The 19,365-nt window shown below is 47.8% G+C and overlaps 1 protein-coding gene and 1 non-coding gene across 2 annotated transcripts; one reads left to right on the forward strand and one right to left on the reverse strand.

Moving 5' to 3' along the window:
• Window positions 1-6,085: 6,085 nt before the first annotated feature.
• On the forward strand, window positions 6,086-6,249 carry LOC136514694 (U1 spliceosomal RNA). Its single transcript, XR_010773833.1, has one exon. It is a non-coding gene; the product is annotated as a U1 spliceosomal RNA (small nuclear RNA).
• Window positions 6,250-7,254: 1,005 nt separating this feature from the next.
• On the reverse strand, window positions 7,255-18,262 carry LOC136510132 (sugar transporter ERD6-like 4). Its single transcript, XM_066504697.1, has 18 exons — window positions 18,083-18,262; window positions 17,587-17,979; window positions 17,409-17,498; window positions 17,090-17,149; window positions 16,913-16,978; window positions 16,112-16,177; window positions 15,918-15,993; window positions 15,709-15,773; window positions 15,543-15,635; window positions 9,458-9,538; window positions 9,291-9,375; window positions 9,008-9,054; window positions 8,845-8,907; window positions 8,709-8,768; window positions 8,515-8,580; window positions 8,375-8,434; window positions 7,796-7,910; window positions 7,255-7,712 (listed from the first exon to the last, which is right to left on the reverse strand). Exons 2-18 carry the CDS (start codon window positions 17,899-17,901, stop codon window positions 7,600-7,602), a joined length of 1,521 nt encoding a protein of 506 aa, XP_066360794.1. The 5' UTR covers window positions 17,902-17,979; window positions 18,083-18,262; the 3' UTR covers window positions 7,255-7,599.
• Window positions 18,263-19,365: the final 1,103 nt, after the last annotated feature.

The following is a 19,365-nucleotide window of genomic DNA, read 5'->3' on the forward strand; positions in this document are numbered from 1 at the left end:
TCATCGGCCCGATCGTGCGCCATGCCTATTCCGCGCTGCGCTCAGGTCTTGCGTGGCCTGACCCGACTGGCAGTGGTCTGGTCACCCGGCCGCGGTGTGCGCACGCCAATGCCAGCCACCGAACCATGTGCGGGGTCATGGCAGAGCTACGGCTGTCACTGCCTTGCCGTCGTGGCGCTCGGCCCACCTTTCATCCTACCTACCACGTCGAGTCTCTAGACGTGTGCCGCTGTAGCCGCGCCTAGGTCGATGACCCCGGTCACAGTGGTGACGAGATGTTTATTTACCTCGCCCGCTAGCCGGCGCCCGTGAGCCCCCGCTCGGGTCTTGCCGCTCCATTCAAGTGCGTCGTGCGAAGCCCATGAACCGTTACCTGTGCGCACGTGTTCGAGCTACCGCCATCAAATGGAGCCACCCCATCTTAATCCGCTCGCCCATGCTTGGGTGCACTCTCCACGGCATGATCATGGATAGAGCTCTGCCTTTTCGCCCTCCAATTCGCCTAGCTTAGGGCTTCACAGTTTGATTCCTCGTACCAGTAGGTGGCATAAGAAGGTAACTAGGCGTCCCATCTTCCCCATGCCCGGTCAAGCGCTACCAACCGCCAATTTAGCATTTTGTTGGCCACCGACCATGGGCGCCGCCGTAGCCAGTGGATCAGGGGTAAGTCCCAATCTGTGGGGAAAGAACCCAATTGGTGGCGTTTCTGGACTCGTGTTGATCCACTCTAGCTGGTGCTCATGACAGGTTGGTTTGTTGGTTTCTTGTCGTGGGTGCCATGACGTGACAGTGCCACGCTCGGAGAGCCACAACCCGCTCGATCGCACGTGGCCAGACCGCGCCAGCACTCCCGTGTTTCAACCGTCATTAGAACGTGCACCACGATGAGCTACTTATGCTTCTCCGCCACCTCTACCCTTTCGAGAGTGCATAGGTTCGTCGAAACAGGCACGCCGATGCCGCGGCTAGCCGCTAGCCGCTGCATCTCCCGACAGTACACCGCTAAGTTCCCAACCGCCATCCATGCTTGTGGGTTTAGCCATAGATGGTGGTCAGCCCTTTATTCCTGTCGAGGTGGGTCTAGCTCGCTCGGCGTAACCGCCGTTGCCGTCGGTGTGCCGCGCCGTCGCGCGTGGTTACGCCGGGGACTGCCCCGTTATGAAGGTAACATGTTCCAAGGTCCTTAATGTAAAACATGTCTCTCGTGAAATAGTGATCAGAGGCATCGCGTAATAACCGATTAGTCCGGGGGTTCTTTTGCAAAACACGTGCATGCCTTCCGGTCTTGGGCTGCGCTGGGCCATCGTGACACGCGCGTGGCCGCACCCGCGCTAGGCTGCTGGGCCGATTAAGTCACCACCGACCCTTTTCTTTTCTAAAGTAGTTTCTAAAATCAAACTTGTAAATTCAATAGAAATTTGTGTAGTTGACCAAAAATTGTGAGACTAATTTTGTTCAGTTCCTAAAATAATGATCTACCTATTAGTGTATTTTTTCACATAGTTTCATGGAAATTTTAAGAGTAATCTAATTAATTGGAAGCACTTAATATTATTAAAACATCAACTTGTAGGAATTATTGTGAGGAATTGGTAGTAGTGTTGGCTTTGGAATTTTTATAGAAAATTCCTAACATTATTAGATGCTCACTGTAATTTTTGTAGCTCCATAATAATTAAATTGCTAAGGTAACTAAATGAGCCCTAGTTCGAATATATAAATTTAATCAATAAGAAGCCAAAACACATTAGGATTGTAGGACTAAAACATTTTTCTAGAAATAAAGTCTTACCCGACGACGTGGATACGTAGCCTAGTACGCTAGTCGTTAGAGCTAGCTTGTTAGCTTGCAAGGCATAATCGTGTTCTTAGAGTTGTGGTTGTTGTGGGTTAATTGTGTTTTCTGTGTTGCATCTACGTATATTATAATAGGAACAATGATGGATCATGGAGTTGACTAGAGTAGCAGAAAAGATGGTGCCTTGGTGATCGTGTTACCATGATTGAATGCTAATCCTTGGTTACCTCTTGCCGAGGTAAGCCCCGGTGCATAACCCATATTATTCTGCACTTTTATTTTATGCTTGTGCATTAAGTTTTAAGGAGTTGAATGAAAACCACTTTCATATATATATATATATCCTTATCCTATGAGTCCTACTAGTATGTCAGGATTGTGTAGATTGCTATGCTATAGGATCTGGTAGAAGTCGAGTGATTACCTGTCACTCGTGAGAGATAGGAAATATATTATTGTTGTTATTATATTACTATCACATGGAATAGATATGGAGTATAATTGGAGACCGGACGGAATGGTACTTAGGATCTAGACTTAGTTAGGCATTCGAGCGAGGCTCGGATTGTACTTGTTCCGCCTGTGTTGATTGAGGACCGTCCGTTGCTGTGGATTGTAGTCAGGTCACAAACTTATTATCCTAAGCACATACTTACTTATGGGAGCAGGAAGGCTCGTTGCGCTCTTGTCATGGGTTCTGGCTCTTTCTGGACCGACTGATTGGAGGTGGGGAAATGTGGAGGTCTAAGCACCGTGCTGAGATGGGGTCTCAAGTGTGGGGGCTTGGAGTCCAAGTTTGGACGGGACCTGGACCCCTCGACAGGAGTGAAATGGGTTGGTCTCGTTTGTGCCTAGGATACAAACGAAGCGTGTGTTTCGGGGTACCCAGTTGGGATACATTGATTCACGAATAGCCGTTTCTGTGAGACGATACCGACTTGGCTATGGTCTAGCACTATAGTAAGAACTGAAATATGAAACATAGTAAAATAGTTCTGATTGCTTACCACCTGCTTGAAAGTAGCATAGGTGCTTACATAGAATGGATAGTTAATGGACTAATGATGACTGCTAATAAAATTTAATATAAGGACGCACGTTTAATAATACTTCCGCAGATGCAATAACCCACAAGCCAAATAAGCCTCGCATATCCTTGGAGTCTTTTATTTTCCTCATGTCGGGTTAGTCTTGCTGAGTACAATCGAGTATTTAGGGTTTTATTCCCCCTGTTGCAGATGACCGATGTATGGTAAATGACTTTTGTGTGTGGAAAACTCCTGGTGGGCTCAGAGAGGATTCCTTTCACGCTACGACCGTAGTGTTTATTTATAACCCTCACTAAAAGTTTTTAATTTTTTTTATGATTCATCATTAATCTTTATTTCCGCTGTAATTATGACCATATGTTGTTCTCCGCTGCAAGATAAAAAGGTAAACCTAAAATGTATAAACTTTTTTACATGTAAAACTGTCTTAATTCCGCTATTGCATTTAACTTGTTTAAGTATTCTAACGTTGTAATAAAGTGATGTAAGAAATAGTTAAGAATGTTGTAAGCTTTATTCTCTCATTTATGATCCTGATGAAAAAATATAGATTTTTGAATTCTCCCTTGGGGTGTGTTCGACGGAACATCACGATTTAGTGCACTCTCTTGGGTACTTAGTGTCTAATGGAAGACAAGTACTCTTGGAAGGACATTAGATTAGACGGTTCTACCACTGTTTTTAGGGGGCCTGGGGGAAGAGCCGGAAGAAGCCACTTTTTTTTGGCTCCATCCCACCCCAAATTACTGTAAGAGCATGTTTTTAGGGGCTTCACTAGTGAAATCATTTCACTTTATCCCGTTTGGCAGGAAACGGCTCCAAACGGCTCCTAAAGCCGGTAGAGAAGCCCTGCCAAACGAGGCTAAGTATATGTAATTTTTATTATTGATTTATCCAATAAAAAAATAAAGAATTATTTTAGACTGAGGAAATAGCTCTTTTATATTGTTTGACTTATCCTTATACAGTAAAGTTGTGCTAAGAGTAAGTACAGTGAATGGTTATAGGTGGGCTATAAGCGGTGGCGAATCCAGGATTTTAGTTTAGGATATGCCATACAAAAATTTTCATATCCAATTCGGTAAATCTATTATAGCAATTTAGTAATAATTATAAAATTGACAACGTGATTCGGTATGTATGCACTAAGTAACACGATAAGGCTTAAATTCATGGATTATGTTGAAACCATCCACTAAATAGAATATATATATAGTTCAAAAGTCATACTGATAATTGAAATATAGGCATAAAATAGTACCACTAACTTATAATGCTATTTTCTGGCTATTTTATTCAACGCTTTACAATATAAACAGTTAAAAAGTCATACTGATAGTTAAAAGTCTAGAATACCAGGAATCCAATCCAAAAGAAAGATCCTTCTATTCATTCAATTCATTTCAAATAAGCAAGCCAATAAATAGAGCTAGTGTTGTAGTTAAAGCAGCCAATAGAAAACCGAAATAACTGGTTATAGTAAGCATGAACGGGTTAAATTCTATTTTTTACTACCCTACATATGTTGGTAAAGCACTTAAAATAAAGAGATGCAATATCCGAGTTTCTTTTCATAGCTGCATAAATATTAAAAAACACATTGCCAAATAATTAAACAGCTTGCTATTTGTGATGTTAGGAAATAGCTATGAAAAATAAACAATAATTTTCTGTAGAAAGATGAAGAGCAGAAGAAACCGAAGAGCAAAGATTAAATTTTACCTAAATGAAATAGCGAATCAAGACGGTAAGCCTTTACTTTTGTGTGGCCGTGCAGACTACAGATGAGATGAGACATGCACAGCGAGCTTCCGATCCAATCCAGCATCCAGGGCGGAGGGCGGCAGCGCACCAGGGCGTTTGTGCGCACCAGGGCGTTTGTGCGTTAGGAGTCGGGCGGCGTGCATGTCCTCCGTCCTCATGTCCAGATTATAGATTAATTAATTAGGAACTGGAAACATCGTGTACCTGGACTTGCCTATTGCCGCGTGGGCCGCGTCACATGGTCCTCCCGTCCTCCCGTGATGGCGTAATGCGATCCAAATATTTTATTTTTTTATGAATACGGCGTATACATACGACTACGTAAACTAGTTGCCGCCGGTCTCGCACCCTGTGGCTCCGCGCACTGTATATAAGTAGGCTGATACATGTGCTATAAGTATTCACACAACTAATAGAGGATCGTATTATTTATAGAGCACCTTTGAAACACATAAATTTTATAGAAATTACATAGGAATTTCACATAAAATCGATTCATTTTTTACGAAACTGCTCGTAACTGCGAAGGCAGAGAAGATCCGGCGGGGTGTATGAGAGAGATCTCTGCAAGTCGGCTTGAAAACGAGACGGTGAATAATTGCCATGCGACGAGTACGTTGTACGTCAGAAAAAATAAACGAAGCTGCTGCGCTCTCTCTCTTGTCAGTTCGTGCTTATCAAAATAAACCCGTGAGCATATATATATCATTCTATTTATTAATGTATTTTATTTTATTTATAAAAGTTGCTTTTTATGCTTAATCTAACAGAACAACCGTTCGCTAGCATCGTCGTTCGACATTCCTGAATATCTTTACGCACTGAGTAATTTAACTTGAACGTTTATTTGAGTCCACAAAACTGGGTCATCCATGATTCGCTCATCGCATCAAGTACGTTTTAAATCGAAAATCCGAGATACTCATTTCGAAAATTTTGCTTAGACCTAAATCGCGGTGCTAAACAAGCTCGTAACACCAGGGGTGTTACATGTTCTAAGGATAATAGTGACAGAAATTTAAGTGCTTCTTTGTGGTGTATGTCTTCAAATGGTTTAGTTGTAAGAATCACCGTCAGTTGAACCCACCCTTCGAGTAGTAGGACTTATTACCATCTAAAATTAGGTGTTTTTGTTTGTTTGTAAATTGAACAATCCATGTATGAACCATGGTATCTCAAACTACATGAAGTCATTCGTCACTTGTAATTTTCTACCAGCATAATCCCTTCCAAACATACATAGTGGCAGCCATAGTGATTCATTTTAGTTTTATGATTTATTTTTTCTAGACCCTATCATAGCGTTAGCACGGGCAAATACTAGTAGTATTAGTTTCTGGGTGCTTAGCGTCCATGCACTGCAGGGAGGACATGACAGGGGTTTAGTATAGTTAATTAGTCCCATATCGGTTTCCCAATCTTGCTTGCCTTTTGAGAAGGACTACAAAGTGAACCACATGTGCAACCTTGATCCATACTTACCTGGACGGGGTCTATATGGTTGATCAAGAAGAGCCATGGCCTAAGTTAGCGGTCTATATTGCACTTGGGAGGAGTGTTGGCTTACCATCTCCCCCAAGTAGGAGAGTGGACGTCATAATTTATGTCAAAGGGGGTACATGTCCGCGCGATCCCTACCAATCCTAATTATTAAGTTTTTCTTGTTCTGATTAATTATTAAAATTAATAATTAACTAATGGTTAATTAATAATAACTAGTTAATTAATTAATTTTTGTTATTATTAATTAATTAATTTTTGTTATTATTAATTAATTAATTAATTTTTGTTATTAGCAATAATAAGTATGATATTTTTATTATATTTTCATATTATTTTTATTACCATTATTATTAATGTTGAGATTTTTTTTGTTATTAATTTTTTGCTTCGGTTTCCTAGTTTTGGGTTCAACAAAATGTCTAAACTTTTTCGCAAAAGAAAAGAAACAAAATGTCTAGCCGACGGGCCAAACAGACTAGACATTGAGTTGCTTTCCTCCAGCTGAGTTGGACCTGAAGGGCCTTTTCTCGCAGTCGCATGGTTAGTGAAGTTGACCGTGCTTCGCTTGCCACAACAGGGTTCCGAAGTTGGTGGCCTGCAGAGTGTTGACTGGGCACGGTGAGCAACGCATGGATTCCTGATCTCCGCCGTCGCATGAAGACGCCAACGGCATGGGGGAGACAGACACGGCGGCGGATGAAACCACAGCCGTCCCGCGTCCACCATCTGAGGTCGACGGAGATGACCTCACATGCCACGGCTTACACACAACCATGCATCGCACGCCAAGGCTTCGCATGAAGGCGCCAACGGCATGGGGAGGCAGACGCGGCGGCGGATGAAGCTCCTGCTGTCCGGTGTCCGCCATCGCCGCCGCTGAGATGGTAGTCGACAGAGATGGTGACGCCTGGCGCGAGTCTGACGCCGATTTCAAACAACACTTCAAAAGGTACACAATTCCGGTTTCCCCTCACCAGTTAAGTTTGCCGCTGCATTATCATGCCAAGGTTGCAGAATAAAATTACTTCTTTCAAAAACAAAATCATGCCTACATATTTAGGATCCATGTCTAGTTCATGATCAGTGACTCCAACCGCATGCAGGCAGACGCATGGAGCTGGCAGCACTGCAAATACCACGGGTACAAATTTGCTTAAAATTTATTGTTTCAAAATTCTAACGTGTGCCCGGTATTGAACCGGACATATTATAGCTGATGAATACAACAAATAAATTGCTCTCCTCCGCAAGCCGTGCAAGGGTTGAGTGCCTTCTGCTACTATTCCATCGTACCTTATACATATATAAACACACTTGCCTTCTGCTATGGCCTCGTATTGTACAATGTACATTCATATGAACACTGAAGATGGTACATTCAAGCAAAGAATGGCTGCAAGATCGCTGCAGAATCCATGAACTGAATGGCCCTGCGGCATGACTCAAATAGCACATGGTGGCTTCTGATACCTAGATCATGACGTGTCAGCGGAATGAGAATGCGATTTCCTCTAGCGTCCTTCCCTTGGTCTCCGGCACCCACAAGCACACGAAAATGAGGGCCATGGTAGACACAGCAGCATAGATAGCAAAGGTTCCTGAGCAAAACAAGACATGGTAAGATCCCAATGTCACAAGGGAAAACACGTTCTTGAAGGGAGGGAAGGAAAAAGAAAGAGACCTCCACTGCTCCAGTTCAACATTAGGCTTGCCGTCATTGTAATGGCCCATGCTGTCAGCCAGTTCGCCAGGGTCGCAACACTTCCAGCAAGGCTCTTGATGTTAACAGGAAGAATCTGAAAGGAAAACAACGTAAATTCAAAAATCTCCCTTCAAGTTTGCAGATGCAGTATCTCTAGGCATTTCATTACGCATGCACATTGGGCAATGGGCAGCTAGATAAGATGCTCGCTGTCATTCGTGTTTTAATTAATAACTACTAAATGAGGTAATTTCAGTATTTTGAGGTAGGCATAGCTGTCCTCTGGCTAGAGAAAATAATGCAGTTTCCCATGCAATTTGAAGGAGCAACTACAGTTTATAAATAACAAGAGTTTGCACCATTTTAAAGAAGCTATAGCTATGTTGAGAGGTTGTGGATTTGGGGTTGCAGTATCTCAGAGTGCATGAAATTCAAAGCTGGGGACTCGGAGCAAAAGTGCTAAGTGGCACTCATAATAATTACATAAAGATAAGAAAGCATAGAAACATTAGTGAATTAAAAGCTCTGTATAATATAAAAAGCAAGAGTAAACTATACCTCAGACATAATGATCCAGGGAATTGCTCCCAAGCCAAGAGAAAATGCAATCACAAATGCCTGGAGAGCAAAAAACAAGGCCTCAAACAAGCTTCTCTCAACAAGGGGAACAAATAATATGTAATAGTACTGCGACTAACCACAAGTCCAGCCAGTGAAAGCATACTCATTGCAGAGTATAAGTGAGAACCAGCAGTTATGTTGTCCTGTTCCAGAATTGAAGCAAGAATGTTTCAGAAAGGAATGACAATGTCGATAGACTTTAAGCAATACAATTATTTCGGTAGAGTGCGCTGTAAACAATAGCATGCTACTATTTTTTAAGTGACATTACCTTCACAAAAAATGACACAGAAACAATAACAAGAGTAATGACCATTCCTGTGGTAGAAATCTGAAAAGACAGCTCAATTAACATAACTGGATAATCATGTCCAATAAACAATTCTGATGGAAAGTTGGAAACTAACAATGAGAAGAAGCCTTCGACCAGCTTTGTCAGTCAACCAGGTTGTCACTCCAGTAGCAATCACCTGAAATGATAAGATCCCATTAAGTATGCAGTGCCAAGCCCACATCTGCTCAAAGTCTGTCCAAGAAACAAGGGACGTAACAACTTTAAAACAAATATACCTGAACAGCCCCCAAACCAAAGGTTGCTAGATTACTGTTTGTAATACCTGTTCAGGAAGAGAATTCAGTAAGATAACAGATTTGGAAGTCTAGGTTCTAGAACTGTTCTTCCCCTTTTTTACATATTAAACGAAGCATTGTGGTATCCATACAAAGCATGAATCGAACCGAAACAAGGTAACTTTCATTTCCTGGACAAGTTCCAAAATATGCAAGCCAGAAAGCATATCTCAATTGCATTAGAATCTAGAAACAGAGATTGACCGTGTTTTGGAGAATGTACCGGCAGCTTTGAAGATGCTCGCAGCATAAAATAGAATGCCATTGACACCACTTAGCTGCTGCAGGACAAGGAGACCAATTCCTATCTAAAAACAAGCCAATTAGCAAAACTGCAAAAGAGTAAACATTAACATGTAAACAGAGAGTAACAAATAGCAAGGCACCAACCACAAGGGGAACACTGTATCTCTTCTGCTTGATATCAGCAAATCTTATGGTTGCCCTCCTCCTTGATGATGCTACTGATCTCTGTGTAAAAATGGAAGATAACTATGTAATTCACATCTCCTATGGTACATTATACTGCAAAAAATAAGAGAAATTCTACACCAGCTTCTGAGAGCAACGCTGATAGGATTTCTGATCCTACCAGGAATACTACGAAGCCTGTAGGGGTGAGAGGGAGGAAGAGCTGGCTTGGGACCTCACTGCCGGCGAGCAGGCGCCGTGGCGAGGTTTTGAGCGCGCGTGAGCAGTAGGGTAGAGGCGGCTAGGGCAAACTCCCGGCTCCCTGAGGAAGCCGGAAACAATATATTGTTTCTGCTTAATTCCAATCGTTTTACAATTCATCTATATATAGTCCTTCTAAAAATAGGAAACTGACTCGGCAATAGCCAATAATTCTAATATAGATAATTATCCTGGGCCCTAAGCCCATGCACCAGGCGCCCAGGTCAGCCACCCTTGGCCCTTCTCCTTACATACTGGATTCCGGTCATAACATCTCTCCCCGCCTGCAAAAACAGCTCGTCCTCGAACTGGAAGTCGGGGTAGTCAGCACGGAAGTCGTCGAGGATCTCCCACGTCGCGTCATCTTCAGGAAGGCCATTCCACTTGATCAAAACGCGCCAGACCCCGCGGCGCTGATGGGTGCGCAAGGCACGCTCCGGAGCCGGCAGCGCCCGACCGTCGTGTACTGGAGGAAGGTCGCCTGGAGTTGTTGGAGGGTCGCCGCGATGCTGCTTCAGGAGGCCAACATGGAAGACGTCGTGGATGCGAGCGCCCTCCGGCAGCTGGAGACGGTAGGCGACACGACCGATGCGTTCGAGAACGCGGAACGGCCCGGCCCAACGGGGCCCCAACTTGCGCTTGGCGCGCGGGTCGAGGGACTGCGTGGTGCGGTGGAGAAGACGCAGCCAGACCGACGAGCCCACCTCGAACTCCACGTTCCTGTGGTTGGCGTCGTAGTGCTTCTTGGACAGCTGCTGAGCTTGAAGGAGCCGCTGACGAACCTCGGCAAGCATCTCGTCACGGCTGCGGAGGATAGTATCGGCGGCCTCCGTGCGGGCCGTCCCCGGTCTGTAGGGCAGAATGGGCGGTGGAGGGCGGCCGTAGACGACCTCGAAGGGCGTAGCGCGGAGGGCGGTATGGAAGGAAGTATTATAGCAATACTCCGCCCACGACAGCCAGTCCACCCACGCCCGAGGCCGGTCACCTGTCACACAGCGCAAATACATAGCTATCACCTTGTTGACCACCTCGGACTGGCCGTCCGTCTGAGGATGAAAAGCGGTACTCATGCGGAGCTGCACGCCCGCCATCTTGAAAAGGTCTCGCCACACATGGCCGGTGAACACGGGGTCCCGGTCGCTGACGATGGAGAGGGGGAACCCGTGCAGGCGCACAATGCCGTCGAAGAAGGCACGGGCGACCGAGGTGGCGGTGTAGGGGTGGCCGAGTGCAATAAAATGCGCGTACTTGGAGAAACGGTCGACGACGGTGAGGATGACTGACTTGCCCGCAACCTTCGGCAGCCCCTCGATGAAGTCCATGGAGATATCCGCCCACACTTGGGAGGGCACGTCGAGGGGCTGCAGCACCGGCTGCAGCGTCTCCGTCTTGTTGCGCTGGCACATGGTACAGGAACGCACCAAGTCCTGAACCAACACCTTGTCCCGCGGAACGTAGAAGTCGGCGCGGAGGCGATGCAGCGTCTTCTGGATGCCCTCATGGCCGGCCGCATGGGCCAGCAGGAGCACCTGGTGGCGGAGATCCTCATGGTCCGGCACATAAACGCGAGATCCATGGAGGAGGAGCCCGTGGTCGAGACGCCACGACTCGCCGAGCTCGCTGGCCTGCAGTTGCTGCAGCAGCCATTGGCCGTCCGGTGCTAACGATGTCGCCCGTCGAATGTCCTCCAGGAGGGAGAACGAGGGCCCTGACACGGCCATAGCCGCCCCGGGCGCTCTCGGTGCTGAAGCGGCCGCGCCGTCCTCAACATCGCGGCGGGACAAGGCGTCTGCCACGGTATTCAGGCGTCCCGGGCGGTACTCCACCGTGAAGTCGAAGCCGAAAAGTTTACTGATCCACTGGTGCTGAGGAACGGTGGACAAACGTTGGTCAAGCAAAAATTTGAGACTATAATGATCAGTGCGAACCAAGAAGGGCCGCCCCCATAGATAAGGGCGCCAATGGCGCACCGCCTGCACCAATCCGATCAGCTCGCGTTCGTAGGCGGCGAGCTTGAGATGCCGAACTGCAAAGGGCCGGCTGAAGTAGGCGAGGGGTCCCGCGCCCTGGTGGAGGACGGCGCCAAACCCCGCACCCGACGCGTCGCAATCGACCACAAAGGTCACGTCGAAGTCCGGCATCTACAGGACGGGCCCTGTGGTCAAGGCGCGCTTGAGCGCCTCGAAAGCTGTCGTCGCGTTGTCGTCCCACAGGAACGCGTCTCGCCGCAAGAGACGCGTCAACGGGGCAGCGATGATGCCGAAGTCCTTGATGAATTTCCGATAGTATCCCGCCAGGCCCAAGAAGCCGCGGAGGGCCCGGGCGGAGCGGGGAAGCGGCCATGCCGCCACGGCGGCGACCTTGTCGGCGTCCATGGCGACACCGCCCTCGGCGATGACATGGCCCGGATAAGCCATGGACGGCGCCCCAAAGGAGCACTTGGAGCGCTTCAGATGTAGGTGGTGCGCTTGCAGGGCGTCGAGGACGATGTTGACATGCTGCAAGTGCTCGGCCCACGACGAGCTGTAGATAAGTATGTCATCGAAAAATACCAGCACGAACCTCCGGAGGTAGGGGCGGAGGACGTCGTTCATCAAGGCCTGGAACGTGGCCGGGGCATTGGAGAGCCCAAACGGCATGACCAGGAACTCGAAATGGCCATGGTGGGTGCGGAACGCCGTCTTGGCGATGTCGTCGGGGTGCATCCGCACCTGGTGGTACCCAGAGCGGAGGTCAAGCTTGGTGAAGAATCTCGCATCCAGCAATTCGTCGACCACCGGGATCGGGAACTTGTCCTTGGAGGTCTTGGCGTTGAGAGCGCGGTAGTCGATGCAGAAACGCCAAGACTGATCCGCCTTCCGCACCAAGAGAACGGGCGCGGAGAACGGCGACGTGCTGGGCTGGATGATGCCCTGCGCCAGCATAACTGCGCACTGCCGTTCTAGCTCGTCCTTCTGCAGCTGGGGGTAGCGGTAGGGGCGCACCGCCACAGGGGCGGTACCGGGCAGCAGGTGGATGCGGTGGTCGTAGGGACGCGCCGGCGGGAGCCCCATGGGCTCCGCGAAGACGGCGGCTTGCTGCTGAAGAAGGGCGTCCAGCAAGGGCAGCCGGGAGTCCGGTGCCATCGCGGCGAACAGCTGGGCAGAGGCGGCCGGTTGAGGTGCAGACGCACCGGCCACCCCCTGCCAGGTGATACGGCGGCCGTTCCTCCAGAACGATAGCGTGAGGGCCTCGCAGTCCCATAGGATGGGGCCCAAGGTCCGGATGAAATCGAAGCCGATGATGAAGTCGAAACCGCCCAAGTTGAGGCCAACGCAGGTGACGGCGAAGTCCTCGTCATAGATGCGGATGGGCACGTTGCGAGCGATACCCTCGCAGGGCATGCGGTCACCATTAGCCACCGTGATCCGCAGGTGGTCACCACCGGCCGGAACGAGGCCGAGGCGACGCATGGTCTCCCCGGCCACGAAGTTGTGCGTCGACCCGGTATCGAGGAGGGCGAGGAAGCGTTCCCCCTGGATGGTGACGGGCAGCAGCATGGAATTAGCCGCCCGAATCCCTGCAACAGCCTGAAGGGAAACCACGAGGGCGTTAGCAGCGGGCGGCGCGTGGGTCCTGGTCGACCGGCTGACCATCCTGGGCGTCGGCTGCCGGCTCGTCGTCGAGGTAGTCTTCACCCTCTAGGTAGAAGAGCCGCGGGCACACATGGCCGCGAACGTAGGGCTCGTCGCAGTTGAAGCACAACCCCTGACGGCGACGTTCCTGCTGCTCGGCAGGGGACAGGCGACGAAACTGGCGCACGGGCGGGGCTGCGACGGCCCCCTGGGCCGGTGGAGGCACGACCCCGGCCGCGGCAGGGGCGACGTTAGGGTGGCGCTGCTGCTGTTGTGCCCAGGCCGACCGCTGTGGTGGTCGGGCGCCGCGCGCTGGTGGTGGAGGCGCCGGCGTAGACGTGCAGTCCTCAAAGGCCCGTGCCAGGTACATGGCGGACTGGAGGTCTGGCGGCGCACGCATCTGTACCTGCTTCCTGATGTGGTCCGGGAGGCCGCCCACGTACAACTCCGCCTTTTGGCGAGGGGAGAGGTCGCGGGCATGGCAGAGCACGGCGTTGTAGCGCTCGGAGTAGTCCTGCACCGTAGAGACGAAGGGGAGACGGGCGAGCTCCGCCAAATGGGTACCCAGAACCAGTGGTCCGAAACGGAGTGAGCAGAGGGCCCGAAAGCGCTCCCATGGTGGCATCCCCTCGTCTTGCTCCAGGGCATAATACCATGTCTGAGCTGCACCGCGCAAGTGGTAGGACGCGAGCCAAGTTTTGGACGAGGCCGGCGTCTGCTGTCCCCTGAAGAACTCCTCGCACTGGTTCAACCAGTTGAGGGGGTCCACCAATCCATCGAATGTCGGGAACTCCAGCTTGTAGAATTTGGGCCCGGCTTGGGCGCCACCCAAAGCGAGTGCCGCAGCAAGGCCGGGGTCGACCACCCCTGTGTACTGGCCGGCCGAGGGTGGAGGTGCTCCCTGGAACAGCGGTCCATCTACCCCCCCCCATAGAAGATGTCGCTGGCGGGGGGCAGGGAAGAGGCCGCGATCGTCGATGACGGAGCCGGAGTCGCTGGCGTAGAGGAGACGGCTGTCGAGTAGATCGGCGCGGAGGCCGCCATCTGGGCCTGCAGCCAGGCGGGCAGCGGCGACGGCGAGTTCGGCCACTGCAGCTGATGGAGTGGAACGCTGGACCCCGAGTGCGGCATGCCGTAGGGGTAGGACGCCGCCGGAGCAGACGGCGTTGGTGTGGAAGATGTGGGCGGCGGCGGATGGGGAGGAGCCGGGAACGGCGGCGGCTGCGGTTGCTGGACGAGCCCGTTCCAGGCAGCCCTCATATCCCGCATCTCGCGCTGGATGTCGAGGACGACGTTGGCCAACGCATGCAGCGTGAGGGGCGCCCCGGAAGAAGCCGTTGCATCGGAGATCCCAGAGTTCACGGAGGACGGCGGCGCGGTGGAGGTGACGGGCGGCTGCGTGGTGGCTGTAGGCAAGGGAAGCGACATCGTAACCTGGCAAGCTGATACCAGATTGATAGGATTTCTGATCCTACCAGGAATACTACGAAGCCTGTAGGGGTGAGAGGGAGGAAGAGCTGGCTTGGGACCTCGCTGCCGGTGAGCAGGCGCCGTGGCGAGGTTTTGAGCGCGCGTGAGCGGTAGGGCAGAGGCGGCTAGGGCAAACTCCCGGCTCCCTGAGGAAGCCGGAAACAATATATTGTTTCTGCTTAATTCCAATCGTTTTACAATTCATCTATATATAGTCCTAAAAATAGGAAACTGACTCGGCAATAGCCAATAATTCTAATATAGATAATTATCCTGGGCCCTAAGCCCATGCACCAGGCGCCCAGGTCAGCCACCCTTGGCCCTTCTCCTTACATACTGGATTCCGGTCATAACAAACGCATTGACAGCTGCACCAGTGTACCATTGAGAACAAGATTAACGAAATATATATCTATCTTGGAGCCTGGACCTTGTGGTGTCATCGTAATCGGTGTGTTTTTTATGGGGCATCTCCAATGCCAGCGGCTCGAAGTATTTCTTATCTCATCTCATGTCCCTTGCACTAGGTGTAGTTGAGTTTAGGTCGTGGTCGAGTTTTATTCTGTATAAGGGCGTGTTCGTCTTCCTAAAACTAAAATGTTGGACTGAGTGTGTTGTATGTGTATGTTTGTAAGTACACAGCTCTCCTGCGTGTCTGAGGAAAAAAATGTATATCTCTATCTCTATTATAGCTAAACTGGAATTCCACTATTGATTACCTTTATTTCATTTACTTCTGCTGTTATGTCCGTCTGAAATCCTCGCAGAACTTGCAGTGAATATTCAAAATCCTCCATCTTCCCCATTTTTGCCTGAAACAAACAATCTGTTGTACTCAGGTCCTGCCATTAATGCTATGAAAAGATAATACCATGGAATACTTACCAGCCACCTTGGGGATTCAGGGACAAAGAACAGTCCAGGAATCAGGATTGAACAAGGTAAAATACCTAAAACATGTTGAAGTAACAGAAAAGTAGTTAGGAAGATGATTTTGTACAAATAAAACAACGAAAACAGTCAACTGATGGGTGCTATGTAGCATATTTGTCGTTTCATATACTAAACCAATGGACTAAAGTTTTACATCATACCTAGAACAGCAAGAATTCTCCAGGGAACAAACATGCCAAACAGGTAGGCAAGCAATATACCAATTGTGACGGAGAGCTGTAAAAGAAATTATGGATTGGTTCAAAGTTGACAACAACATTGACAGATCAGAAGAAAGGCTACACATGAATAACAATAATGAAACTGTTGTCGTTCACTATTAAAAAAAAACTACCTGATTGACAGAACCAAGAGCTCCCCTCTGATCCTGAGGAGCAATTTCTGCAATATAAACCGGTACCTGGAACCATGAAATAGAAGTTCCAATCATAAAGATAGCATTGGGCATAAAAACATCAAAGTATAAGTAACCAAGTCGCTAACAAGTCCTTAAAAACTGCATTGTTTAACCAGGAATGCCCTGTCACAAAAACCTGCACCAGCAAGTGGTACACTGGAGTTGAAAGGCTACCTAGGTATGCTATTGCCATGCAAAGAAATTTACCCATTATCATTCTGGTTTTATAGAAAATTAAAACTTGACTGTACAATGTGCAACAAATTGTATATATAGGAAGTCAATTCCGCAACAGTATTCGACATAGGATTTCAGTCACTTCTAAGTGCTAATAGTCTCATTTGACAGTGACCTTGATTTATGAGTTTTCTTGCCTAGTATTATTAATATTTAGTTATGTTACCTAAGGAAGTAGCCTTTTATTTAAGAGCTATAAACTTTGCACTTTTGTTAGTTGACTTGTTATTTAATTTTGTTTCATCGTACCAAATTATATGCCATAGTATGTTTACATTTCCACTAGAGCTTACTGCTTTGTTTTGAATGCGTCAGGGCTTGGGATTGTTTGTTTGTATGGGTTTTTTAAGACGTGAATTATGAAAAGCAGAATTTTCTGTTTTAAAAAATACCAAAGAACTGTAATCTGTAACAGTTAGAAGACGATAAACATGAAAATGCCACTATTTCTGTATAGAGTAATTTGTTTTTACTAAGAGGGAGGAGAAAAGAGCTGCATACTGTATAAGATATTACACCCACTCCAAATCCTTCTAGCAGACGGCCCATAAACAAGAAGGAGGAATCCTGAATATACACCAAATCAGAAGTAAATAAACACAAAAATTATTATCATATTGATGAACAAAGAAAATCAGCAGCAGGGGCATGGAAAAATGACTGTAGCTAAAAACTTACTTTTGCAAATGATATCGCAAGCCACCCAATTATGTTTGGAATTGCAGCAATCATGAGAGACTACAAGGCCAACCAAAGAATTCAATCAGTGCACAAGCAGATCTTTCAAGGTTCCCAGTAACAAAGCTAAGCTGACACTTTTTAACCTCCTACGGTAATTGATACTGATACTGTGCACGCTTAAACTAGCTGCCACTCTTTAACCTCCTACAGTACTTAATACCAATACTGCGCACGCTTAAACGATGATTCAGTCTGTTCTATTGCATTGTGTTCCATGATCTGGTCTAGCGGACACAAAGTAAAATGGTAGTCTCACCCCCTTGCGGCCGATATACTCTGCAAGTTGCCCACTGGAGATGGCACCTACCATCGCCCCTACGTTTGATAACGATCCGAAGAGTGAGAACTGCATAGAAAAAAGACACGGCCAAGCAGCATGAAGCAAGTGTAACCATTACAAGGAAGCAACGCATCAACCGAGAAAACAACGTCACCTCGGAGAGGGAGAGGCCGAGGTCAGCAATGATGGCGTCCTGCGTGGGAGAGGAGTAACCGCAGGTGAAACCGAACTGGATGGGACCTAGAGCGACAATGAGCGTGCAGAGCGTCGCCGAGATAGCGACGTCGCGCAGGGAGAAGGCAGAGGAGCCTAGACGCTCCATGAGGCTAGATTGGCGCGAGCCCATCATGCCACCCGCCGGCGGCATGCGGTACCAGCTTCCGGTGTTCAGGAGCGGCTTCCGCAGGTCGGAGGCGGAGGACGTCCTTCCTCCATCCTCCCCGCCACTCTCCTGGTCCCGAAAGCTCATGCCTGAGCCTTAGTTTCTTCTCGGCCGCACGGCAACGAACGAAGAATTGCTGCAAGTAGCGTCCGTCGATCTCGAGCGCTGGCGGAGAAGGAGAGTCCGATCAGCGCACGAAATTGGATCTGGTTGAATGATTGGTCGAGAGAAGGCAATCCACCCACGCAATCGAGCTGGGATTACTCACCGACTTGATTGAGGAAGGGAAAAAAGGCCGCCCCGGTGGTGGATCTCGGGCGAGAAGGGGAGAGGAGGATCCGTGGAGCGGACCGGCGGCCTAGTGTTACGCTGCGTTGCGTCGCGCGTTTCGCCCCGCTTCCGGGGTTGGGGCCCTTTGTGACCGGAGTTTGATTGCAGTCTGCAGAGAGGAGAGATTAGAGCGACCACGGACGGACGGACAGGGGAAGTTAGTCTCGGTTTCTTCCGTTTTTCCTCGAGACTTTTACGCGTGTGCCATAAAAAAAAAAGTTGGTAATTATACATGACTCTGTTTACTGTACAACCATGTGTTTTACGTAGTTTCAGCACATGAATTTTTCTGTACTATAGAATTAAGATCCAACAGCCTTGAGCCTTCTTCTATCTCCAGAAGATTACAAATTATAAGATCACACATCCATATATCAAAAGAAATAATTTTTTCATGCAAGGATAAAAAGACAAATCGGACATTCGATCCTCTGGCCGCACACGTATAGGACAGGTGGTCCTTCTGCTGGCTCTTCGTGCAGATCACCTTTCCTCCCCCAGTCCCCCATGCTCACACACACACATGCACCCATGCAGCAGCCAGCAAGCAAGCAAATGTGCAGACAATGGCAGAAGGTGCTAGAGGCTGAGAAGACAGTTGAAAATAGAGAGGAAGAGGGAAAAAAATCCATATATTTTTTTCGCTAAAATACATGTGTTGTATAGCTTTTCTATTATATATAAGTTATTTTCAGTTCTCATATATGTCACTGCTATGAACTTTTTTGTCCTTCACATCATTTTCATTAGATTTGTCTCTAAAGATGTTAAATCATGGGTGTAAAAAGTTAATTAATTTTTTAAGCATCTTAATGAGTTTAAATGAAAAAACTCAAAACTAGAAAGTTATAGACCTCAATAATATTTACAATTTTTGTATAAAAATTATCTTCATTTAATTCCGTAAAAAAAGATATGATTAATATGTCTTAGAAAAATCATATTTTTTTTTACGGAATCGATCGAAGATAATTTTTATATAAATATTGTAGATCTCGACCAGATCTACAATTTTCTAGTTTTGAGTTTTTTTAATTTGAGATAGTTAAGATGTTTAAAAAAATTAATTACATATTTAGATCTGAGAGTATTTTTTATTTTTCACACCCGCAGTTTAACATTGTTAGAGCCAAATCTAACGGAAGTGACGCGAAGGGTAAAAAAAAAATTAGAGCAATGACACTTATAAAAACCTAACTTTTTTAATAACTCACAGATATT

This window comes from Miscanthus floridulus, chromosome 16 (genome assembly GCF_019320115.1).
Source record: "Miscanthus floridulus cultivar M001 chromosome 16, ASM1932011v1, whole genome shotgun sequence".
In the NCBI taxonomy this organism is placed as follows: Eukaryota; Viridiplantae; Streptophyta; class Magnoliopsida; order Poales; family Poaceae; genus Miscanthus; species Miscanthus floridulus.

What these genes read in the sequence shown, in the direction of transcription:
- LOC136510132 (XM_066504697.1), bottom strand. Translation starts at nt 17,901, where the DNA reads ATGAGCTTTCGGGACCAGGAGAGTGGCGGGGAGGATGGAGGAAGGACG. An exon ending in GAGAATTCTTGCTGTTCTAG is followed by an intron (nt 15,774 to 15,917) that starts GTATGATGTAAA and finishes AACATGTTTTAG; the next exon opens with GTATTTTACCTTGTTCAATC. An exon ending in CTGAATCCCCAAGGTGGCTG is followed by an intron (nt 15,636 to 15,708) that starts GTAAGTATTCCA and finishes TGTTTGTTTCAG; the next exon opens with GCAAAAATGGGGAAGATGGA.